This window comes from Meleagris gallopavo, chromosome 10, assembly GCF_905368555.1.
Source record: "Meleagris gallopavo chromosome 10, MGAL_WU_HG_1.1, whole genome shotgun sequence".
Lineage (NCBI taxonomy): Eukaryota > Metazoa > Chordata > Aves > Galliformes > Phasianidae > Meleagris > Meleagris gallopavo.
Window position 1 is genome coordinate 23,579,517 of NC_139413.1, and position 25,316 is coordinate 23,604,832.

The 25,316-nt window shown below is 39.9% G+C and overlaps 1 protein-coding gene across 3 annotated transcripts in view; it reads left to right on the plus strand.

The window, feature by feature from the left end:
• Positions 1-421: 421 nt before the first annotated feature.
• Positions 422-25,316, plus strand: part of OSBPL9 (oxysterol binding protein like 9) — a 58,225-nt gene continuing 33,330 nt past the window's right edge. For 2 of the 3 annotated variants that reach the window (XM_085232052.1, XM_085232056.1), the window contains exons 1-4: positions 422-655; positions 9,670-9,720; positions 13,516-13,594; positions 24,568-24,644. In XM_085232052.1, coding sequence (XP_085088178.1) covers positions 545-655; positions 9,670-9,720; positions 13,516-13,594; positions 24,568-24,644 — 318 coding nt within the window. In that variant the 5' untranslated portion in view covers positions 422-544. The remainder of the gene's footprint in view (positions 656-9,669; positions 9,721-13,515; positions 13,595-24,567; positions 24,645-25,316) is intronic. The other variant, XM_085232054.1, reaches the window with a different exon arrangement.

The following is a 25,316-nucleotide window of genomic DNA, read 5'->3' on the forward strand; positions in this document are numbered from 1 at the left end:
TGGTCACGGAGACCCGGGCACTTGGATTCAACTGGTCAGACCAAGAGGTCAAGCAAACCGAGAGGCGCGGGGACAAACACAACAACAAAAGGAAAACTGACAGAAGATCAGCCTCCACGACCCTTTTCCTCCACCCAGGCACCAGAGCGTCACGCCCTTCCCACACAGCCCTCCATCGCACCTCGCCCTCTGCTTCCCGAGGCTCACGGGGAGCCCTACTGCTCACACTCACAAATTCAAGCTCCCTGTCTCTCTTTGCGCTCCGCCTTCCCTCTCTCCTCATAGCGCCCCGCCCGCCTCACGACGCCACGCCGCAGCCGTTGGCGGTTTTCCCGCCTTCTCCCCACCCCACCAAGCTGCGCACGGGCCCGCTGCGCGCGCAACCCCCGCCCCTCTCCCCGCCCCGCCCCCCGGGGCAGTGTGGCTGCTGGCCCCGCCCCCGTCCTGCGTGCCCGCCCCCTTCCCTCCTGGCCGCCGCCGTGTCTCTCTGTGCTCCCCTCATCGCACGGGCGGTGCGCGCGGCGGTGCCGGTTCGGTGCCTAAGATGGCGTCTATCATGGAGGGCCCGCTGAGCAAATGGACCAATGTAATGAAGGGCTGGCAGTACCGCTGGTTCGTGCTGGACTACAACGCCGGGCTCCTCTCCTACTACACGGTGAGGGGCAGCGGCGGGCCGGGCGGGCGGGGAGCCGGGAGCCCGGCTGAGGCGCAGGGTGGGGGCGGGGAGGGACGCGGGGCGGTGTAAGCGCTCGGGCGGCCAATGGGGAAGGAGGAGGTGGCGGGCACGGCCAATGGAGAAGGAAGAGGCGGCGGGCACGGCCAATGGGGTGGCGCTGCGGGGAAATTTATTGGTGGGGGCGAGCGGCGCTGTTATTGTTGGCGGTAGGCGCGGGGGTGGGGGCGGCCCTGGGCGGGGCCGTGAGGCGGGAGCGGCCGTTGGCACTGAGGGACGTTCCGTGGCGGCCTGTAGAGGCTCCTTCAAAGCCGTGTGCCTGGGTGCTCTGCCACAGCTGCGGTATCGCCATGTGCCCAGTTCGCTGCCTCAGCAGCAGGGCGCTTCCAGTTCGACGCTGACTTTGTTTCCTTCGAGGACTTCCCACTTTTGAACGCGAAGTGTGTGGAACAGCAGTGACACAGTGCATTTCTTGCCTCTTTTTCTGTTAAGTGCTGAACTGTTGTCTTGGTCAGCTTCTTACTTATAAAAACGGCATTCTTACAAATACTTTCACAGTACGAGTAAGTGTAAAACTTCTGCTCCCTGAATCTGAGTTTCCGGCTCTGCTAGGGCAAAGCTTAGCTCCCCAGCACCACGAGTTGATAACTCAGCATAAACCAGTTATAAAACCTAAAGCAGCACTAATTCAAAACTTTACCTGCATCTGGGATATGATGGAGAAATAAAGGTGCCTTTATAGCTTTTTAATGGCTGTCCGTATGTCGGCTGTTTGAGATGAATCACTGAGTGAAGGTCCAAGGTGCAAAGTCTTTTTACGCTCAGCTGCAGAAATAGAAGCAGTCACTGACGGCCGGTGAATGATAATTCTGGTTACTGCAGCCACTTTCTGTTGTCTTTACCAGTTTAATGAATGCCAGTTCTGAAATCTCATTGCTTCCAATGGTTAGCTATCCCTACGTACACGTTACACGTCAATATAACTTAGCATGTATTCTGTTATTATAATGACTTTTAGTTCTCATATTAAAATGTTCTTTTTCTCTGCCTTAAAAGTTCTACTTGGGATCAGAAGATCAAACCGCATTTCCTGCTTTGTGCCACTGAGTCACCATTTCTACAGAATGCTTTCTGTGTTGGTCTGCAAAGTTCTTCAGTTTAGAATGGTAGTTTCCAAGATTGTGTTGAATAAGCAATAATAATTAGGAATGTTAGGAATTTGGGAACTTTGTGTAGGAAATAGATGTTCAGAGATTTTTGCCTGTGTTGCTGTGTATGTGTGCTTGTATTTTGAAATAAAAGCTTACCTGTGTGATGAAGTGCATGCAGCTAAGCACTGTTTGCTCTGAGCCCTTTCAGCCTGAAGCAATACAGTTTGTGTGTGTAGAAGCAGCTGCATGATTCTGAGCCTGAAACTGGCCCTTCCTGATGTTCATAATGCATGGGTGGGGTATGTTGAGATTGTTTCCACCTGGCTGCATAGGTGTGCACCTGGAAACAACTTGGCTGATAGCTTATGGTTAACTCATCTACTTTTACCTTCTTGTCACCTCTTACAGACTCCTTAGCTTGTTTCAGTCCAAAAATTTGTGCACGCAGGAGCCTTCTCCAGCAGGTGCAAGAGGCAGCTGGCCTTTGGCAGGGGAGCTGTGGAAAGCTACAAGCTGTTCATGTCTGATGCAGCTGAACTTTTCTCTAGTGAGCGGTACAAAAGAGTAGATCTGTTCCTAGGCGTGTCCTCGTATGGTTGTATTTCATCTTCTTGCATAATAGTGTAGAATAGGCTGCAGAAGAGTCCTCTTCATGTGGAAAGAGTATCTAAAGAGAGCTACTGTACTGTAGTATTGCACCTAAATTAGTATGCCTTTTCTTTTGCTAGCTATTATAGCAGTTATTAACCTACGTATGTTTTGAATACATACATGAGGAACAAATGAATTAAATTACATTCACATTCCTGACGTGATAAAAGATTTCAAGGAGTAAGGCAAAAGTTCTTACGTCAAGTTTGCTCTTTTCTGTTTCTTTTTCTGTAGTTTGCAGTTTGTGTTTGTACATTTCTCAACAATTCTCATCCTCAGTTTTGCTTATAATTGTATTTGTGTGAATTTATTTATGAGTGATATACTCCAGAGAGTATGACCTGAGCTTGCCATCCAAGTATTGATCATCTTTACATGGTTTTGCTCAGATAAATGATTTGTCTAGTAGCAGTAAATGGTTGTTGTTTTTGTTTTTGTTTTGTTTTCATTTTAAGGAGCAAAATATGAAATAAATGACTGTGTCCCATTTTGGATCAGTTTGGCCAGTGGTTTGACAGATTGTTTCATTCCTTTAACATTCTTTGATTGTGAATTCACTGTTTCTCTTAGAGGTGCAGCAAATGCAAGGCTACTGAAACACTGCATTTTTTCAGAGTGTAGCTGGAGGCACTGGCAATATTTAAAAGAAATGCCTGCAAGTAGATTGCCTCTGTTGTCACAGGAGTTGTAAAGTTGTTCCTTAAGCTGGAATACAGCTGAGAAACAACTTTCTGCTGATTTGTTTTTTCAGTTGAGTTCATTCTGTAGTTTTCTTTCTGCATGTCAATGTGAAAACGTGTTGGCTTTGTACTGGCAGAGAATGTGAAGACAAAGAAATTGCTATGGAGGAAAAGGGAGGTGAAAGCAACTTGCTTTTTGTTGTATTTTCTGCTAGCAGTGCTGTCTTAAATACGCAACCCTAGCTGTGATTGCCCTTGGGGATCCTGTAGAAATAATCCAGGGAGCCCCTTGAGATTGAAAGTCTGATTTAAAATTCTTGTTTCATCTGTATTCTGTAAGTAAATATTTTAACTGTATGGAAAGCTGAATTGGCGTAGCTGTGCGAACAGCGCTAACAGCAAGGCCAGGATACAGGGAGGGCAGTTCCTTAAAGTCCTTTAAAACTTCATAGCTATTTGAGGTATTGCTGGAACTGCTGCAGACTTTACAGCTGCCATGAGTAGAGACTGAGGGTTGAAAGAAAAAAGTACCCTGTACGACAGCTCCGTAGTGTACATTTTTGGAACCAAATGGGATAGCCTCCAACCATTTTGTAGTCCTCCTACCGATAAGTTCCTAAACAATAGATTTAAATGCTTAGATATTCTGTTGTTGTTGTTGCTGTTAGTTGTTCCATCAAAATACTTTTTAAAACACATGCTTAAACCATTTCAGGAGCAAAGTCTGTATGAAAACAGTTGGTAGGAGGAAGCAGTTGTGATGTTGCAACAGCATTTTTCTTCTTAGGCTTTTAAAAGATTTCTGCTGCTTGGCAACTTAGTTACTGTGCTGCCTTGAAGAACTGATTGTGGAGTGTATGATCCAGATGTTAAGGAGGAAAGCTCAGATTTTGCCACGGTTTTGTGAATCTTTCCTTGATGGTAAACTGAAAACAAATCTCACTAACTTGATTTCAAATGATGCCTCTGAAGCTGGAGCCATGGCTCAGTGCCCCGATATTAAGAGACTTTCAGTTGAATATATTTTCCTGCTTTTTCCAAATACAGTTTCTCAGTCAACAGCTTTGTGCAAAAATCTGAGGAAAGTAGGAAAAAAAACTGCTTTTGTACAGACATATTTTTTGAGGTCTCTGCTTTCCATTCTGAGCTGATGTGATGAAGTTTCTGCAATAATTTGGTCTGTCACATGCACTGCAAACAGCTCTGAATCTAAAAAACAAACAAAGCTCTAAGCAAACTACATGTAATAAGAAGATAATTTTGAATTTACAGATGTGATACAAGTCTTAAGGTGGCTGTTACTCAACACTAGATTGAATTATTTACCTAGTTTTAACTGTGTTTCAAAGGTCTTTATGCCCTAAATTTTTACAGGATTATAATTTACAGAATGGACTCCTTATAACAAACAAAATGCATACCAATTTGTCATTCTTATCCTGTGTTCCTATGCATGTTTTCCTACCTGGATATCTAGCATACAGTGCTCTTTTAAAATACACAGGTATGGCTTTTCCTTGTATATCCTTTAAAGCACTCTTTTTATAAAGAGAAAATTATCCATAAGGAATTTGATAGACACTGTATAGTTCTATAATGTGAGAATATTCCTGGGAATTAATATATATTTAAACTTGGAAATATTTTTTCATCATATGTAATAACTCTGCCTGTGTAAGTTTTGTGCCCTACAAGATAGGAGTGTGGGAAAAGGAGAGGCAGGTATTTCCATCTGCTGGTCTTAGGTATGTGGTAATACCTCTTCCTGGGGGTTTGAAGGTTGGGAGATAAATCACCAATTAGACGGTAATAAATCAATCGGTTGCCATAATTCTGTCTGTAATGTAAGACCCCTTACAGTTACACAGATTTTAGTATCATCAGAAATGTGGTCTTTCAGAAATCTGTTTTTTCTCTTTCTCAGATAGCTAGGGTTTCATGATTGGTGCTGGATTTTCCTCCTGGGGAGTATATTCATGCAAAGAATTGAGCAGTACTTATTTCCTGGAAACAAAGAGAGGTGATGTCTGTGTGACACCATTTCAGTAATGCTTCATTAATACCGTTCTCTTCAGTATTTAGACAATGTGTCTGGTTTCAGTTCTCCCAATACCTGATCATCACTTTGTGCTGCATGTCTGTGGTGTTTCTCATCTGCTATAAATATATTGTGCCTGCTCAGATTTGTTTAACAGCATCTGATGGGGTAATTTTGTATTAGCACTCAGAACTGCATGTCACCTGCCCTCCCAAAGTCAGCTGTGTTGTCTGCTCCACTGATGTGATAAGTGGAACTGGGTGCTCATGCAGGTTCTGAACCAAAATGGGATGGTTTGGTGAAGCAGTAGCATGCAAGTAACGTGCTAATTGTGGTTCTGAAGATTCTACTTACAGAAAATGCTAAAAGCAGTTCAATCCTAAAGTTTTCCAGCTGATAGAAGGCAACTTTTCTGGTGTTCATTGTCATCTTCAGCTGCCTACATGTTCCTTTCAAAAAGCAAACTGTAATATGTGCGTAATTTCTAGAAGTCAGTTGTTGCAGCCTTTATGTCAGTGCAAATTAATACATGCTTGTGCGCTGTCAGGTGAGAAATGTGTTGATTTAATGTAACTGGGACTCTAAACACGTAAGAAGTACCATGCTTCTTAGAAGCTTTTGCTTCTACTCGTTGTTTAGGGGTAGCTGAGCTTTTGGCTCCTGCTTTATGACTATCCACAAAAGTCAAAGCATTAGGCACAGCAGCTGCCTGTAGTTGGTTTTCATTTCAGAGCACGCAGTGAGATGAGTTGAGATCTCAAGCAACTTTGGGGTGTCTTTGCCACTGTTTCTGTAAATTTTACCTGACCCAGAATGGTTAAAGTAGCACTCTGTAAGCACCGCCAACCCCAGCAGTTAGATGTCACTGCTGCCTCTGTGCTTGGGGAGGCCCTCCTTTCAGAGGGTGAGCTAGTGAATGGTCTGGGGGCTGTGTGTTGGGGTTTTCGATTTGTCACGTTTTATTTTGGCTTGAATAATGAGTGTTGCCTTAGCATTTGACAAGAACAATAGCTGTTACACAAGTGCTTCTGTACACGTAGTTAAACTGCAAAAAACAGTGTTTATAAATAGACCTTGTTTGACATTCCTCCTCCCTAAAGAGAAATAAGTGATGTTATTGCTCATCTGTGTACTTACCTTAGAGATTTCTTTGGCAGCACCGTGTCAAGAGCGTTCTTGTTCAAGAGCCTGTGCCTGAGAGGTTTTGGAGGCAGACAGCAATGGGATTTCATATATTGAAATCTTAATCTTCCCATGCAAGAGCTGAAAGCAAATGAAATAGTTCTAAAGATGTGAAGGGGGATTGAAGGCCTTAGGGAGGGCTGGTTTGGGATCTTAACTTTGTTTCAGTTTTCTTTGTTTTTAAATAGACCCTTTCATTTCTTGAAGAAGATGTAGCTGGCATGAAATGTATGTTAGGTCAGTTCAGTACTTGATCAAACTTCACTGTGTGAATGTCAAAAAGAAACTGATGAAGGACAGATTTTTTTTTTCTTGCAGATCCATACAATACATACAATCTCCATGCAGTAACATTGTATATCTTTGTTTGTTTTTATGAGTTTATATTTGAGCTTCAGCTGAGATTTATCTTTTGTTGCCTTCTGCTTGTAACCTATTCAAGTCTGTTATCATCAAAATCAGTACACAGCATATGGAGATTTAACTGGAAATGTCAATTTAACTAGTTTTAAAACTGATCACTGAAAAAAAGATAGCTGCGTGTTAAAACTTATATATAATAAGAAAGGAAAAAGTGATTTTTTTTTTAACACCTATTCCTAGAGCCTTTTCTGCTGTTTGAGATTTTGTTCAGAGCAATGGAACCATTCCTCAGAACAGTTATAGGATGCTTTATTTATTTAGGAATTCTTGATCAAGCACTGGGCATATTGAAAATCCATGCCTAATGTTCTCCCTTTCAACCAACAGGTAAAACTTCCAGCTTTGAGGGGTAGCTGTCCAAGTTTTACTTTTTGTAAAAACCTACTGGGAATAGAGAGAGGAACAAATATAGAAAATCAACTGATCTATGTTTTAAAGTCCTCTTTTGCAGCAGTGAGTAAAAGTCTCCTTCTGAGAGTGCGCAGCGCAGTTAGTGAGGATAGCTGCATGCTTCAGTTTGGATACTAGAGGGAGAGGTGCTTCATTCCTTCAGAGTGAATTAGATTTGCTGCTTCACTGTAATCATGTGAGCCAATTAAAGCTGTGTCTGAAGATGGGGAGATGTTCAGTATATGGGTCCACACCAAACCTGTGATTTATCTTGTGAATCTCTTTGCAGACTAAGAACATTACGCGCTATAAAGTTTAAACTCGATTTCCACTCCATTAAAATGTGATGTGCAAGAAAAGTAAAGGCTTTTATAGCACCTTTTGTGGTTGAGTTTCTAATCAATCTGTGCAAAGAAAGTCAGGGTTGTTAGGATTCTGCCCAGCATTGCATCAGGAATTGCTCACATCATCCTTGCTCTCAGCTGCTTCCAGAACCTGAGCAGGACCAAACCTGGTGCCTGCCTGCACTCTGCTCTGCCAGCTGCCCGGATTGCTTCTCCTCTTTCCTTCTGCTCATTTGGAGGTGCATCCTCAGCCTAGGTATTATTTTCTTGCTGAGCTCATGCCAGTATTTCTTCTGGAATCCACTAGAGGGAGCAGTAAGCTCTCGGTAGTGTTCTCCCATTTCAGGCGTTCACTCCTGGCAGTGAGCATAAAAAACCGTGCGTGTAAATGTACTTTAGTGAATTGTGTCCCTAGTAACAAAACTTTTCCTTCATTTGAAGTTCTGACTATTGTGGGGCAAAAGAAGGCGATAGCAGTGCCTTCTACTGAGGTATAAGCACTATAGAGTGACAGAAGATGACAAAGAAACATAAGCTCACTCCTTCCATCAACCAGTGACAGCTCAAGAGGAGTGCAGTCTCTAGGGATACGCTGCTCCCTCGGCTGCCAACCTTAAGTGAGGGTGAGCAGGACTGAACTTAGCCTTCACCCCTTCCAGTCACTCAGGTGCATTGTGTACACCCAAGCTCCCTGGGTTGGCCATGCCTTCTCACCTGGTGCTCAGCCATTGGTTCAGGCCATGACCTGGCAATTTCCATGCATCGCTGTATTCTAAATTACCCTTAGTGAATAGGACTTGCTGTGACTGCTTCATGATTTCCACGAAAGAAATAGCTGTAATATAGCTATAATGGAGCTATATCTCTCAAACGTGTGGCAGATGAAAAGTATTTTATTGCTGTGAAGACTGATAGTTCTGGTTCCTGTCTTTTTTTCCCACTAAGATCAATCTGATTTTGTTGTCTAGTAGCATCAGTGAAAATAGAGCTGGTCATAGTCACAGCCATATATTGTCCAGAATGAAGTATTCAGTTGGAAAGAAGAGAATGTTTCAGAAAGTGACAGCAAGAGAACTTGTTCGTGTGATTGCAGAGGTAACAAAGTTTCCATGACATGAATGAATGCAGTTTGGCTATCAGGGTGGTAACAGAGAAGGGGCTGTATTGGGCCAGAATGCCTTTGTAACTAAGGCTGCAGTGGCATGCAATACATCAAATCAAAACCTGAAGGGGAAGTAACTGAAAAACAGAACATGTTTTGTGTCTGTAAGAAGGCAAAATATTTAGGATTCCTCATAATGTTTCCTTTTTCTTCCCTTATCTTAAAGGATCAGAGTGTATGGTACTTGAGCTTGCCAATGTTGCTTGAGCTTGCCAATATGAAAACATTTAAAATATTGGTGGAAAGTTACTGACAAACTCTATCAGTGGTAGGAATAGCTGGAAGTTTAGAACAGTTCCAATCTAGAAGTGGGTTGGGTATCTATAAGTAGATGGACTGTGCCTCAAACAGAGACAGTAAGGAAGAAGTTCAGTAATTTACATGTTTAGGTCCTGGTTGTAGATTAAGGAATCCTGTTTTCTGATCTGGAATCTGATCACTTAAATGGCTATAAACACAACTTTTCTAACTCTTGGAATAAAAGCAGGATGTAATATCTAGGAAATAGTCAGAAACTTGTCTGAAACATGACACTTACATCTGTATATAAGGGATGATAAATACAGAAAACTTTCTGACAGAAATATAATTTGATTTGTACAAGGACAGGAAGGGAGGAAGATGTAAATCAGTACTCTGCCAATTTCAATTTTCCCTAATAAATGACTTTCTTCTCATCTTCCTACTTTCTATAAAGGTGTGGTCTGCATCTTCTAAGTATTTCTTCAAAATACCTACAGAACTTTTTGAAGCATGATATTGTGTTTTTATGTCTGGAAGCAGAACTTCTTCATGCTGTGGTGCTGCGTTCTCTTTCGTGTCAGAACTAATTTTGTAAATGGGATTGTTCAATCAGTCAATAAAACACTATACCAAACTGTCTTTTTTTTTCTTTCTTGATTGTCTTGAACAACTTTCTCCTTGCAATTCTTACTAAATTTGTTAATCCAGTGTTCTGTTTTTTCTTTCTTTCAGTCAAAAGACAAAATGATGAGAGGATCACGCCGAGGATGTGTTAGACTGAGAGTGAGTATATTTTCTTTAGTACTTAATGTCTCACTGTGGATAATATCTAGGGGAGAGAACTGCAAGGAGACTTTTGAGGTTTTGCTCTGTTGCTGAATCTGCAAAACACTGAAGTAGTAAAAGTATTTAAAGAAAGAAAACATTAGAGGTCAAGTGACATGCTAGGCTAATTGCATTCTGTTATTGGACTTGATGATCCTTATGGCTCCCTTCCAACTCGGGTTATTCTGTGATATTGTATAAAAGCATTATGTGCTTAATACATTGTCTAAAAAGCATCATAGGATGAAGTACTATGGGTTAATGATAAAATGCTGCAATAAAATTGCTTTTTGCAGTTCTCATTTCATGTGAATATAAAGATATGTAAGTTCTACAGCTACAGAAGTTATTGCAAAACTGCTTTCTTTCTGTTCTTCTGGTTTTTCTTTATTCTGTTCCTGTGTCCTTCATTCTGCTAGTTCAAATGCTGTAAGCCCACCACCTGACTGTGCTTCATTCTGGGTACTTGTGTAGTAATGCCACACAACCAGTTGTCTGTACAGAAGGAAGGCAAAGTACTGGAGTTCTTGAAAGGGAAGGACAGAAATTTTAAAAATGTCTGCTGAAAGAGGATAAAAACTGGGGAAACTGAGGTAGGAAGTAGGAAAGCTGAGTGTTCCCTGTCTTGCCTTGGGACATTGTGTGGGTTGAAGTGACGCTACTGAAGTGAGCTGGGAATGCTGTGATGGCTTTATGTGAGCTCAGTTTCTGCTTTCAGAAACTTCTCTTGCTGTTTTTTCCCCATTGCTCAGAGAATTTCTGGCTCCAGTATGCTTTGTTAGGAGCTGACCTAAACAGGATGGATAGGTCAGAAGGGTAATGGACATGAATGGGAACATTTTGAGTCTTGAAGAGAAATATAGAGAAGGTGATCTGTGGCCTGACACAGAATCTGATGAGTGTTGCAGTAGAGCTCTGTCTTTTTTAATTGCAGTTATGCCTTCCTTCTGTTGTTAACACTTTGTGATCTTCCCATGGGCCTATTAAAAGAGTCCCAACAACTTTAGTTAGGTTCATACAGAGAATCCCTGTTCATCTGCGTTTCAGATGATTTTATTGCACTTTTTGCTTTTTAGTGTATTGGTGTCATGATTATAACTTCTTTAAGGGTGATACAAACTCAAACAACTTTTTGCAACGTTACATTTCTAAAGATTTGTAAAATTGTTTTTTGCATTGTGTAGCAAAATTTAGTCTGAAAAACCACGTCTGTTTTAATAGTGTTGTGAGCCTGTCAATGTGGAGATTGGCATCAGCCTGTCATTTTAGGAAGTATTAAAAGTGAACAATCTGTTCAACATTGCATTATTCATTTTTACTTGCATTTAAGATAAAAGAATCCTTCTCTCTTTCCCCATCTACCATGTTCCCACCCCAGATTACTCTTAGGAATTTTGCAAAGATTTGCTGACTCCTTTCTTGGTTTTTTTTGTGAGGGAGGAAGGGGCCTTTCTGCTTTTGTAACACAGCTCTTCTGGCAGATGACAATACCAGGACCTGAACAGATGGGCTTCTGCAATGTGAAATTCTATCAAAGAGGTTTTCTGTTTAGAGTAATTGTTGATTTGTAACTGTAGGTGTGAACATAAACAAACATGTGATTTCTAAAGTACTTCCTTTTTTTTTCTGGAATGCATTTTTAAAAGCTTGTTCCTTGCCTTTTTTTGTTCTATACCTGTGCTTTGTAGGCTCTGAAGTTTCACCTTCAAATTCTGTCTTATTTTTATTGTCATGGATTATTTAGGAAGGTGTGGTCATAGAAGAATCTATGCCATCTGTACGATGCTTAAATCCTGCCTAAGCTTTCTGTAAGCAAAATGCTTTTGGCTGATCACTGGTGCACTGCATGATTACCAAGTAGTTCTCAAATACAAGGCATTTACTCCAAAAGTAATGCCTCCTATTTTATTGCCTTGGCCCATGAATGTGCCAGAGGCAGATGTTGGTGGTATGGCAGCAGAGGTTGAGCATTCTTTCCAATATTATTTTGTTGCCATGTGACAGATGGCAGTGGAGGGGTAGTCTGACAAAATGATGTCTGACATGGAAATGGATATGAAGCAAAGATGTGTCATTGAATTCCTCCATATGGAAACAATTCATCAACGCTTGCTGAATGTTTATGGAGACCAAACAGTGGAAGTGAGCACAGTGAGGCTGTGGGTGGTGCATTTCAGCAGTGGCAATGTTTATGAGCAAGGCATGCAGGCTCTTGTTCATCACTGGCAAAAATGCAGGGCTGATGGCAGTGACTGTTGAAAAATAGTGTTTTGTAGCTGAGAATTTGCTCTATCAAACAATGTTACTGTGCTCTTTGTTGTAGTTTCCGTGGAAATAAATGGGAGAAATTACTTTTGGAGTGACCTGTGTGTAATGTGTAGTCATCTGGTTGTTGTAATGCATTGTAAAGTATTCGGAATTACCCTGGGTAGGCTGTGCTTCTTGAGGTGCCTCTTGTTTAGTGATTGCAGAGCTGTCCTTGAAAAATGTGCTTTTGGAGAACTTAACTGGTGCACTAATGGTAGTGGAGGGGAAAATGTCTGGAGCTCTTCTTGCCTGCTCTATAGTCCTGAGGTACACATGGTTGGTGCTGTTCTTGTGTAGGATCTGTTCCTTCCTTCCTCTACCCTGTGGTACCTGCTGCCAGCCCAGCAAAAGGATGCCATCAGGCAGACATAGAGGAGCTGTGAGGAACATGTGCAAATGAAATTGACAGAGATCCCCCTCCCATAGATCTGTACCAAACTGATTCTGATGTTTTGGCCAGCCCAGCGCTCAGCCCCTCCTCTGTTGCTGACACTTGTTGGAGCTGACTCAAGTTGCTACTGTTACTTGTGGTGTACTTGCACAATAAGGGCAGGATGTACCCTTTAAATACATCCACCTGCCAGGGATGTCTTCCTGATTTGTGGGAGGGGGGAAGGACATAACAGAATGTGATGCTGGATCTCTTGGAAAAGGAGGAAAGAAATTAAGTAAATCCTTTGGGGATCTTTGAGGTACCTTGAACTACATGTCATAATTTGTTTGGAGTTGACAGAGGCTTCAGTGTCTTCCTCCCCTGGATGAAACTGTGCTATTTGTTATGTATTTTTGAGGGGGAAATGGGTTAGGGACGGCAGAAGTGGATGGATTTGGAAATAGCTGAGCACAGATCGCCTTTATCTAATCTTCACATTCCCTTCTGAGATGTCACCACCAATAGGAAGACAAAGCTAGCAGCCTTTGATGCATCCCACTGAGTTATTGTTGGTATTTACTCGGGGTCTGAGAATTACAGCATGCAGTGTACCACTGACACAACATGGGACAAATGCATTTTGCTGGAATGATTTTTTTTAGACTGGTAGATGAAATTAGGTCAGGAGAGTAGAGTAGCAGCAAATTAGTATTTTCTAGACATGGAGAACACTTAAAAAGTATTGCTCCCCACTTTTTAAAATACAAGTTGAAATGTAGTAGAGAATAGTAGAATATTGTTTATTAGTGATGCTGCAGGATAAAGCCACCACTGCAAAGGTAAAAGATTTGCATTATCATCCAGCAAATCACTAAGTTTTACAAATATTGTTTTTTAATTCTGTATTCTATTAAGGAACTGACAATCCTTGATTAAACAGGGAATCTGCTCTTTACAGTACTCGGTGTGCTTACAGTTAGTCAAGGCTTTTTAAATTCCAGTGGTGTAGTGATAGAGTGTATGCTGCTGATGTCACTGCTTGCCTTATCAGGATTTTGTTCTTTGTTTCACAGGGAGCTGTGATTGGTATAGACGATGAGGACGACAGCACCTTCACAATAACTGTTGATCAGAAAACCTTCCATTTTCAGGGTGAGCTGACAGAAGAGATTGTTTTTTTTTTTCCTGTAATAGATTCCACTTGTATTTGATGGATGATTTTAAATGTTTGGCAACAGAACAGCGTAAATGAGCACGCTGAGAACATTCTGGATCCAGGGGTGCTGCAGGTTAGGCAGGGATTTACATCTGCAGTGGATACATATATGCTAGAAAGAGACTGATTCTGGCAGGATTTGGAGATCTAAAATACAAAGAATAAATCACTCACTGGGAGAAAGTAATGGGCTTCTGATTATGGGTTTTGCTTACTGAACGTTTCTGATCTTCGTTATCAAGATACAGTTATGCGTTTCTATATGAAGAGAATCAAGACTGGTCGGCAGGTTGCAATTTGTATCCAAATAGAACTTAATGCTCAATTATGAGGAGACTAGAGGCAACATTTGGTTTAAAGGTGGAGCTTTGCTTCAAGATTTACCAGCTTGCATTCATTTCATCTACATTTCTGTGTCTTGTCTGCCAGTCACCATTTCTCTGCTATTATCCTTTTATTCACATTTACTAACACCAATGCCATCTGCCACTGCTATGTTTCGTCATTGCATGCTATGGTTCACCGGTAGAAAGGGTAAGGTACTATTATCATTGTTATGTTCTCCTTAAATGATTTTATCTGCAGCAGTAGAACAAAATACTGTGATGATATTGTCTGGATAACTTCTTTTTTTCCTGATGTTAGAATTCTAGGGAAGTCTGATTAAAATAATTTTCGGCTGATGTTTGTTAGTTCCTTTGCTTTTCCTCTTACGTGAATTAGCTGAAGAATGAAATTATTTTGCATAGAGCTGGAAACTAAATATCCAAGAGGCACATTAGCATGTAAGCAGTTATTAATTTTTATAAACTGAAACAGTTCTGTAGCATATATTGTACATATTTTTTAAATCAGTGCTTTGGAAATGCAAATTATCGTTAATCCTTTTGTGTTTGTGTGAATATTTCTGATGATAAATATTTATTATACACCATGTTGTCGCTGGAATCTGCATTCCTTGTGCTACAGTTCTTCCTAAATGCTGCTGCTGTACTCTGGCTTTTCACTGCATTAAGCCTCATAAACGTGCCTTCATAATGCTGAGCTAACAGTAGTACTTAAATCTACTATTCCCAAGGATAGCTGATAAAATGCAAGGTAACTGCTAATGCAGTAATGGAATGCGGCACTCTGGCAGTCTTTCAGTACTATGAAGTTAAATACTGCTGAATATTTGATAACTTGATAGTGGTAAATCTAGAAATCTCTCATCTTTAGTTATTAAGATAAAACCTTTGTAATATGTCTCTGACTTACAGTGATATCATGTGTGCTGTATTCACTACTGAGTAGCTAAATGTCTTAGAAGATTGCTAGTATTTGGTATATAGTGTTGTATACCAGATACTGCTGTAAATAATATTGTCACATAACATCTCATGCTTTTAATCTTGATCTGTGTGCATTTTATATCAAGTCAGCAATCGTATGTATGCTTTTTTTAGTGCAAAACTAAGGTCTTATACAGTATTTTCTATTAGCATATTATTAAACTAACATCCCTGCCATCCAGCAAATTGTAATGATGCTAGCACAGTATTAAAATGTATGTCTGTAAAGTGAAAATGTGAAAATATAGGTAAGATACTGGTGCTGAGATATTTTGGTATACAGCATCCTCTGTGGAACTCTGTAGTTTTTATGGTCAATGTAAATGTATGCTGTGTGTCTCATACAAAGTTTGTTTGTTTTGTTAAATTCACTCAGTATTATATAGGCTTCAGTTATATGAATTGTAGATCACTGTCAGTTATGGATAATTATGCAAATATTACAGTACGTATTCTGGGACTACAGAGGATGTAGAACAGACTCCCAGACTACATGCAGTATTGCTAAGAATTTCTTTCTATGATTTTTAATCATGATTCCAATAGAACTTTTGTTCTGTGAAATAGTCACAGCTGTGAATGGATCCACCCTTTGTAAGAGAAGTCTTGTACAAGAGAAGAGAGTTTCTGAAACAGTAACTTTCAAAACATACAATATCTTCCTTCTTATCATTTTTTTTCACTCCCAAGCACAGACAGAGGTCCAGACAACATGGGGTCTTGTTGGGAAAACATCAGAGCTTTAAAAATATCAAGATTTCAACCATCTGCTGATGTGTGTGTAAGTTAAGAGTCCCATTGCAGGGGAACAATTTCTCCCTAAGGCTCCAGACAAAAAATGTTTTTGTGTACTCATACTTCTCAGTACCAATTGGTGAAAGTTTGGATCCTCTTTTGCCTCATTGAAATTTTGCTGATGGGCAGTGATAGATTTGAAGGAAACAAAGGAAAAAATTCTTACTGGATTTTGTATTTCTTAATTTCAGCTGTTTAAAATTGCACATCTGTCAAACACTCCAGAGCTCTAAGTAGTGAGATGAAGACTAAATAAGTCATTTAAAGCTAACAAGTTGTCACAGGATGTTGTTTCCACGTGTGTGAAACTGAATTTCCGAAGCACTAAACCTCCAGCATCTCCCACTAAGATTTGCTTCCTACTGGATCTTGGGAAATTCAGTCTTTCCAGTGTGTAGTTTGCACTTTGTTGCTGCTTGAGGAGTCTCCCCTTTTTAGTGGCCATGTTTATATTGAGAATTAGTAAAAGTTGAGAAGGTTTTATTATGAAGAAAGTGCAGGCTTTGAAAGGTGACTGCAGAAATAACAAATAGCATCCATACTGAATACGTGATTATAAAGGAAGGAATGGAATTGAATACATATGGGCAATAAAAGAAACAACATATTTTGATTTTACTGTCAGCACAATTTTGGCTCTGTCATGCAAATTATTTCCCTACATTTGTTGTTACACATTGCAGTATTGGTGCCTGTTTACTCTCTGAGGTTGTAAAGGAGGGGCAGAACATCTACAGAAATTTTAAAATATATTTCAGAGTAATGTATTTCATCTCCTGATTGGTTGTTGTTTGTACATAATATATTATACAGTTTTGTGGCTTCATTTTAAGGCTTCCAAATGAGGTAGGTCTCAAGGCATTCATTGCCTCATGGGTTTGTTCAGTTCACATGCACAAATCTGTTCAAGTAGCTGAAGACATTTGGGATAATACTGTTACTTTAATGCACCTTCCTGTCAGGAAGCTCTTTCTTGATACTATATTTTTTCATGCTGCAATACATATCCCTGTTCTAAATGCTCCGCAACCTTCAAACGCTGTGAGTTTTTTTCCCCATTTAATATCTTCGTTTAATCACCAAGTTATAAGCACTTCCAATCTGGAAAGTAAGTTCTTCTGTCCTTCATATCACTGCTGCTCTTTCTGCTCACAGGGATGCTCATGACTTGAATTCAAGAGTTCAAGATAGTTTGGCAAGTGTGTTCTTGCCTTCTTGATGTTCAAATTGCTCTCTAACCTGAACCAATCACAGCTTTATTTGTATTGAATTACTTCACTAAGCATACATTATATTCAGAAACAAGAATTCAGATTTCTAAACTCCTACCTGAAAACTCAGCTCTTATTTTTACAGCACACCTCCTTGGAAGGCAAACAAGTCCTGCACTGTTTTGTGTGTGTAATAAAGAATTGAAAGATGGGAGCAGTTCAGTGCATTAATCTGAGATGATTTTGCTTTAGCTTTTGTCTCTCCTTTCCTATTCCTGCCACAAAAGTAATCTGAGAGAGGAAGCAGGAACGTTGCTGTGCAGCTGATTATCCATTATGTGAGTCCTGTCAGCTGGTAAAGGTAGATATTTTTCCCTTCTTCCCCATCCTGACACAGTTTCTAGTTTATTTTGGTGATGCATTATACATAGCATCCCAGCTGAGAAAAGAGGGAGGATATACACAGCAAAAGGTAGTGCTGTAAATGCAGGGAACTTTTGTTAACATGTGATACAGCATTTACCAAGGATATCCCAGGGCCCACAAAGGCCTTAGCTGCTGAGCAGTGTCAGAATTTGGGATTGTATTTGTGTTAAGCTGTCAAAATTAAGTATAGTAGCTTTAGATCTGTATTTCAGTACTGCTTGGGGAAATGCTCAGTATTTATAGCTTCTTGTAAAACTTTACCATTGTCCACCACAGGAAGTACAGAAACTTGCCCCTGTGGTGTAAGAAGGCAGTTCAGTCCATCACATTACCACATTTAAATGACACTTCATGAATTGCAGCCTTACCTCTGAAAAATCTTGAGAGCTTTTTAAATTTTATCTGATATGGAAAAAAGCCTGCCAAGGGATTTTGGAGTAAAATCTTGTGTGCTGGTTTCCTCAGTGATTTTTGTGTCTGTTATGACTGCATCATTTATCCTGACCTACCATTTTTCAGGGCTTTTTGGGGGTTCTGGTGATGCTGAAACAGCAAATCCCTCTTTGTTCTTTGCTTAACAGTGCTATTTTAGTTAAGGGGAAGAGCAGCTACGTAAGGGCAAAATTTCCAGACTTGTCTCTTCGTACTTTTACAGCAGAACTGAGCTATCTGTCCTCTGTTCTCGTGATAGAATAGCTCTGCTTTCTGAACCTGACAAGGTCTGTGCTACACAGCATTCTGAGGCTGAAATAATCCTCCTCTGTTTGGCAGAACTGCAAAAATTCTCCTGAGAACCAGAAGTAGGTTTAGCTTTTGCTGTATGATTTTTCTGACATCCTCTCTATTCGCTCTGGTTGTTTGTTTTTTTTTTTCTTACTAAATTCTTTAGTAACATTTTGGGAAGTCAGAACTTGTGACCAAAGTGCAGGGAATGGTGCCTGGCTCTGCTTTTACTGTTTCATGCCATTCCTTTTTGCACCCTCAGCATCCTGTATTACAGTTGTTCACTGTTGAAATCATTTTCTTATCTTACCATGAATTTACCATCTTAGATGGAGCTGCCTGCACTCAGTTTTCATGGTGGAAAATTTTGAAATTCATGTGAAAATTGGGAGTAACAAAGGAGAAAATACTTTGAAACAGTATCTGTATGTGTGGCACGTTGTTTTATTTATTGTATTTATGTATTTGTTGGTTTTTACTTTTGGAACCAGTTGGAATCTATTATCTGAATTCAAGGTATGATACGTAGCAGCTGTTTTGAAAAGGAGCTTTGTGAGTGTGAGGAATGGGGGAGAGATAGTCAGGAAAGGTTTCATAAGGACAGAGAGATACTAAGAAGTTCAACATTTTCTTCTGTTTTAACAAGAAATTCCAGGTTTGACACTTGGAATTGACACTTCGTGGTGAAAACACAGGTGCCTGCAGGTTGTCTCACATTGAAAAATGCTTGATTAGTACATTACAGATTGTCTGTGAATTCCCAGAGAGAACCAATAGCTTCCTGATCATAGATTGTCTTTGTCACAAAAGTTTCTGCCCGAGGCTGCATTTATGCACTGATTATAGAGCTCACTCAAAAAGCAACCTGTAAATTTGATTCCAAATGACAGTGAAGCAATGGGGAAGTTGTAATGAGGTAACAGTGAAGCAGCATTTTAACTGATTTCTTAGGATCACAGATAAAGCTGCTTAATACATTGCGCACAGGAGACCATTTGGTGCTTTTTCTTTGGACAAGATTAGACTTTGTTTATCTATACTAACTGCACTGGAGTCTTCAGAGGGAGAACAAAAGGAGGGTTGGTTTCTATGAATGGATGGAGAATGGCATCAGGAGGACTAGGAGAAGGGGAAAGAATGATTGTGACAGCTCCAAAATTATACAGAGGGAATAAGGCACTGAGATTGTGTTCAACCTCCTGATAGGTGTGGAAACTGTGTGTGTGTTAGAAGGATACATATAAGCAATGAAATGATGGTATTTTGGTATGTTTGTAAGGAACCCTGCTCTATCTTGTGTCTTTCTATGGTTTAAAAGGCCCTCGGTGACTTCAAAAAGCCGCTTAGTTAACCACAGAACAGCCCTTTGACATTGGCTGTGAAGTGTGACTTTTCCGCGTTATTGGGCACTACTGATAAAATCTCTCAATTGAGATTGGTGGTAAAAATCCTATTGATCTCAGTATAGGAAGAATCTCATGTTTGTCATCTGGACATTTTTGTGTAAAGGCTACCGCATTACTTCTGACCTCGGGTGAGACAATATGGGATTTTTGTGTCAAAATCAGTGGAAGTTTTGTCTGAATTAAAGACTGCATAATTGACTCTATTGACTCTGGATGTAATAGACTTTTTTTTTTTTTTTCACTGAGTTCTGCCTGTAAGTAGGTCACAGTGAATGAAAATAAAGTATGCATTTCTCTCGGAGACAGTATGGTATATTTATAAATAACCTTGTGTTTTTATAACTAAATCTTGAGGCTTTTTTTTTTTCATCCTGATGCCCATGCAGACACACACAGGAAAACAAAAAGCACCAGCTTGCTGATTCTGAGGTGGTGTTTTGTATTTTCACTGTTCCAAGTACTGCTGTGCATGACCTAGAAATGCTGCTGGGAAGCACGTATTGTGGAGAGTTGTCAAACTTGCTTATATCTAATCTTTAGATGCTATCAAGCTTAGGCCAGAAAAAGCAATGCGTTACGTTGTACTTTAGCATTTGGTTGAACACATACAACTTCTACACAACAAGGCAAATACAGGAACTCTAAATTGCAACGTTTATTCTGTATTTGGGAAATTATATATTATAAAGGCTGAGAGCATTTCATGTGCCACCTTTTCCTCATAATATAGATTTCTTTTTTAAACCCCTGTCATATCCTGCCTGGCAGTTTGGGAGATTCAGAGATATAAGAGCTTATTTTGGGCTTTGTGAAGCATCCTTTTTCTGAACGATAGAAGGCCCTCAGCAGAAGCCATAATTCTCATCTTTAGTGCTTTTAAGTGGAATCACAAGACATACAGTTTGTACAAATATTATTATCATCCTAAATCTCACTGCACTGAGCTTGCATACTGGTTAAGCATGCTTCTCCTACAGGTCACAAATAGGGCTGTGGTTGCTTTAAGGACCCAGCTGCTGTCTGACATGCCTGAGATGTCGCAATGAATTATGCAGGTAACTTTCGAAGGATGTGCTGCAGACTCAAAGGATTGAAAGGTTAAGCATAAGGGAACAAATTGTAATTTCTCTTCTAAGTTCTAGTTCTAATAGAAAAATGTAACAGGAGCTAACTGACACAATCATAGTAAATTTGCAGTGTTTCAGGCGTTCAGTGATTCCTGCCTCTTGCACACAGCAGTGAATGAATCGCTGTGTGGATTTAGCTGCTTCCATTAGCAGATGTTCACTGGCAGATTACAGTAAAAACTGAGGTAATGATGCTTGCATTTAAAATGGAGAAGAACACAGGGACTGGTTTTGTTCTCTCTGCTGCAGATATTACACATATTTTGGTGGGTAGCTGATGCCCAATACCATTCATATTTGGCTGACAAGGTAACTACTGTGTTTACCCATTGGGCTAAGGCCACAGTGCATATTCATACAGTGATGTGGGCTCCTCTGTTTCATTGCTGTTTCCAGTTAGTGTAATAGCATTTCAGTCACCTTTCAGCAGCTGAACACCTCTATGGCTTTTAAATGCCAAAGAGTTCTCATTTAGATATAGTGTTCCTTGTTTGATTTTGTAACTGTCAGCCTAGCTAGAATCAGCTTAGGGAAAGCAACTCAAGTCTCTCTCTCTTGTTCCCTACCCTTCATCTCTTTGTCAGAGCTGTTGTGAAGAGGAACCAGACATTGTTCTTCCACATTTAGAGATGCATAGATACTGGTGACATTCCCTGGTCCTGATACTAATTGCCTTATCCCAAATATGTTGGCAGAAAGAAATTCTGGAGTAATATTTCCCATAAGAACTGGAGCAGAGGGGAGTGGTACTAACTTTAAAATGGAGCCTGGTCAAAGCATGACAAAGGTCAGGCTGACTTCAGGGTGCTTGTGACAGGAACACTAAGGGATGAAGATTAAGGAGCAGGGTGAGTCTCCTGCCAGCTGAAGAAATCCTCCAGCATTTACTGGAGCAGAGCAAGTGCTACATAGTGTGCATCACAATCTTTTTAGCTGAAAAAATATTGGGAGTATTTTTATTTTTATTTTTTCCAAAGTAAAATGCAACGAATAGCCAGCTTTTCCTACAGATAGATGGATAACGATCTCTGACCATTGTGTGCAGATTTTTCCCATAAATTGTTTCTGAGTATGTTAGCTAATCTCTTTTTTGAATGTTCCCATTGATTTTTATTTTTTTATTTTTTTTTTTTTTCATCAGGGATCTTTTGGCAGCTGTTCAGTTCTAAATTGCTTTTACCATTAGGGAGCTTTTACTTGCACCTAATCTCACAGCAGCCATTTTGATGAGATTTAATGTAACTTCTCTTGCAGCTTGCTTTAATAAAATCTGTAACCTACTGCTTTTCCATGATTTTTTTTTTTTTTTTTTAAAGTGTGTATAGAGGAGAGCTGGAAGTATCCCTTAATGGTGAGAAATGGTCTGAAAGTAAGGTCCTGATCAGAAAATGCTGACATGGTTAGAGTACTGCATCTTTATGTGCAGTAAGCTGTCTTCTCATGGCGATATTTCTGGGTTTTTATGACAGAGACACTGTCTTAGTAGTAAGGCTGATGAGATTTGTGCTCTTTACCTACAGATTGATCATGCTATGCTATAGCGTTGTCATTTCTCGTATATGAGGAAAAAAATATAGCTTGTTTTTTTTTTTCTTTCAGCTGAGCCGTGGCAAAAACAGCTGTAAGATGGGCTATCCAAGGAATAGAACCTCTGAAAGTTCTGTTTATTTATAAGCATGGGAAAGAGTTCAGCTTTTGAGCTAGACTGAATAGTTGGTTTTTAGGTCTTCCCTGTTGCTGTAAGCCTTCTCTGTTCTGTGAGTACAGCACTTGATACACAAGTCCAAATGTGATAACCTTTATTAATGGGCCACTGTGTATTGAGATTAGTGTTTAACTAATACAGTGACCTCCTTTGCTGGCAGTCTGGAAGGTCATAGGAAGTCTGCTGCAACACAAAGATTAATTCACTGGTCCGCAGCTTAATTGTTCCTTTTTCAGTTAAAATAGTCTCTGCAAAAAAGCATGAACACAGGATTGTTGTATCACGTAATTTGTGAATTACGTACCAGTCTGGTCCAATGACTTGTGCCACGGTTGTCTAATAAGGTGTTCTTTAGGACCAGGAGACAGTTATGTGAAAAACACAAACAACAGTGAAGAAAGCAAGCCTGAGAATCCTTGCATAGGCTGAAATACGTCAACCACTGCCACATAGAACAGGCATTCGAAAATTTGGCAAAAAGCAGGCTAAGGGGTCTGCTCTTGCTAAGGAGAGCCAAAGAAGCAAATAGCAATTTCAGTTAACATTGGAGGAAAATGTACCTGAGAGAAAGTAATAAATATTTTTTTCAAAGGAGTTTTTATTTTAGATATTTGGAAGACCGATGGTGCTATTGAGCATGGGTGGGTTTGGGCTGCAGAATTCTGAAGAATTAAAGCAATGGATGCAGAATGATGAGAACGGGGAGACTGAAAATAGCATTCTGAGGCTGGAGAGTATATTTCAATATAACAACGTAGGGATATTTTTTCTAACCTTCATAACAAATAAGTCAGGAATCTTAGTTCTCGGCTGTATAATAGGTGCTAGCTCACTTCAGCTTCCCTTGCTTTTAGCAGACTTCTGTTTCTTGTAAGCACCTTCCACTTGCATGAGGAATGAGAAACAACTGCCAGTAACTATTCCTGTAGTTATCTGGAATCTGTACAGGGGCCAGTGTATCTACTGTCTACATAAAGCCTTAGGATTCTTTTTTTAATGCACCTTGTGTCTGCTTACTCTGCTCCTCAACTTTTTAAATGCTCTTCCAGCACAGCAAGGAGCTCTTTGAGACCAGCAAAGTGAAGATGTCATATCTGGATTTATACATGTCTGTATAGATACACTCCAGATTATTCTTTGTTCTTCAAGGCTCAAAGTTACTGAGTGCATGCTGGCACAGAATTTTAATGGATAACTCAGTACAGGTTCCTTGTAACTAAGAAAATGTAAAATGATTTAATTAATTGAGGAAGTGTCTGTGCAGACTTTCTTCCTGTGTATGTCCCTGAAGATGGACAAGGGACAAATAATCTCTGAAACAGAAATAAAGCAGAATCACTCATGTAATATTATTATATTTAAGTTGTTCTTTCTTTATATATATATATGTATCTGTTGAGCAGAAAAGCACGCACCTCTTTAAAATGGGCTCAGATTAAAATAGGTTTGTTTATATAACAAGTCATTTCTCCATTGTAAGTAATGATGACACTGAAGAAACACTCCTGGTGTCAGTGATGCAGTAACACGGCCATTTTGTCCCCTCTGCTCCCACGGTGTTAAGTCATTCTTTATAAGCATATCTTTCTGATGGGTACTTTTTGATTGAGAAACCCAAACCAAATATTTGTAAAGAGAACTGCAGCCCTGACAGAAGTTATGCTTACAAGAGTCTCGTGCATGCAAAGCCTCACCGAAGTGCACTGTGATGCTGTCAAACATCTACATACCTGAACATTCTTGCATCTAAATCAGCCTCAATTGTTATTGCTATTAAAGGAATATTAGAAAAAGTGGCGTGAATTAAGATAATCAGTTGTAAACAAACTTAAATTCATAAGAAAAGGAATAATAAATTCTTAACTTAAGCAGGAACTGAGAATATTAATAGTACGGAGAAAAAAATTTCTACAAAGCATAGATTTTTTTTTTTTTTTTTTTGCCTGCATGGTTACTTAAAACATCTCTCCATTAACGCAGATGAGCACAGTAATGTTACGGAGCTGTAACCATGGAAAAATAAACAGGATATTAAGAAAACTGTGGAATTATGTCCTTGATAACTTAAGATAAATATTATAGTTTTGTTTCCATATTTAGTGAGAACATCAGAGCTGTTTGCTTATGGCTTTTAGTACATAAGACTCCATGTAACTTAACAATATCTTTTGACTCATTTTTTCAGCTCGAGATGCTGATGAAAGGGAGAAGTGGATTCACGCTTTAGAGGACACCATTCTCCGCCATACCCTCCAGCTGCAGGCAAGTTTCACTTTCGCTCTTACTTTTTTTACTTCTCAGAACAACAAAGTACAGTGGTATGACTGCTAATATCAACCAGATCTTGCACATCTACTTGTTCTATGGCCTGTGCTGTCAGACACAGTAAGATATCAGTGTAAGTACCAGAGATCAGCTTCTAATCTTCCCATTACTGTCTTCTTGTCTTACCATTGTGAAAAGTCAGCATGAAACTTCTCTTCATTAGTTGGTATTTTAATTGGTTCCAGACTGATAGTCACACACTTAGTTCTTTTTTTTTTTTTTTTTTAAAAACTGAGAGTTGGTCCTTTCTGAGTCAAGCAGAATGAGACATCTGGAAGACTGATGTATGTTTGTGTGCCATCTCATTTTGAAATTAGAGCAGTAACACTGAACCTCTGTATGAATAGCAAGAATGGTACTTCTGTTTGAGTCCACTGTACTAGCTGGATGTTGGTAAGTCTCCGGTTTTGAGAATGGATGGTGGGCAGAGGGTGGTTTCTCAGCACCGTCCTACACCTGAGTACATCTCAGTACTCAGTATTCCCTCAGAAACCCAGACTTCAGGGAGGGATTTTCTCATACCTGGTTTGACAGTGTAGAAATACAAAGGAGGTATTTGCATTTGTACTGAATAAAGGTTTAGAATGTTTTGAGTACAGTGAGAGAGTA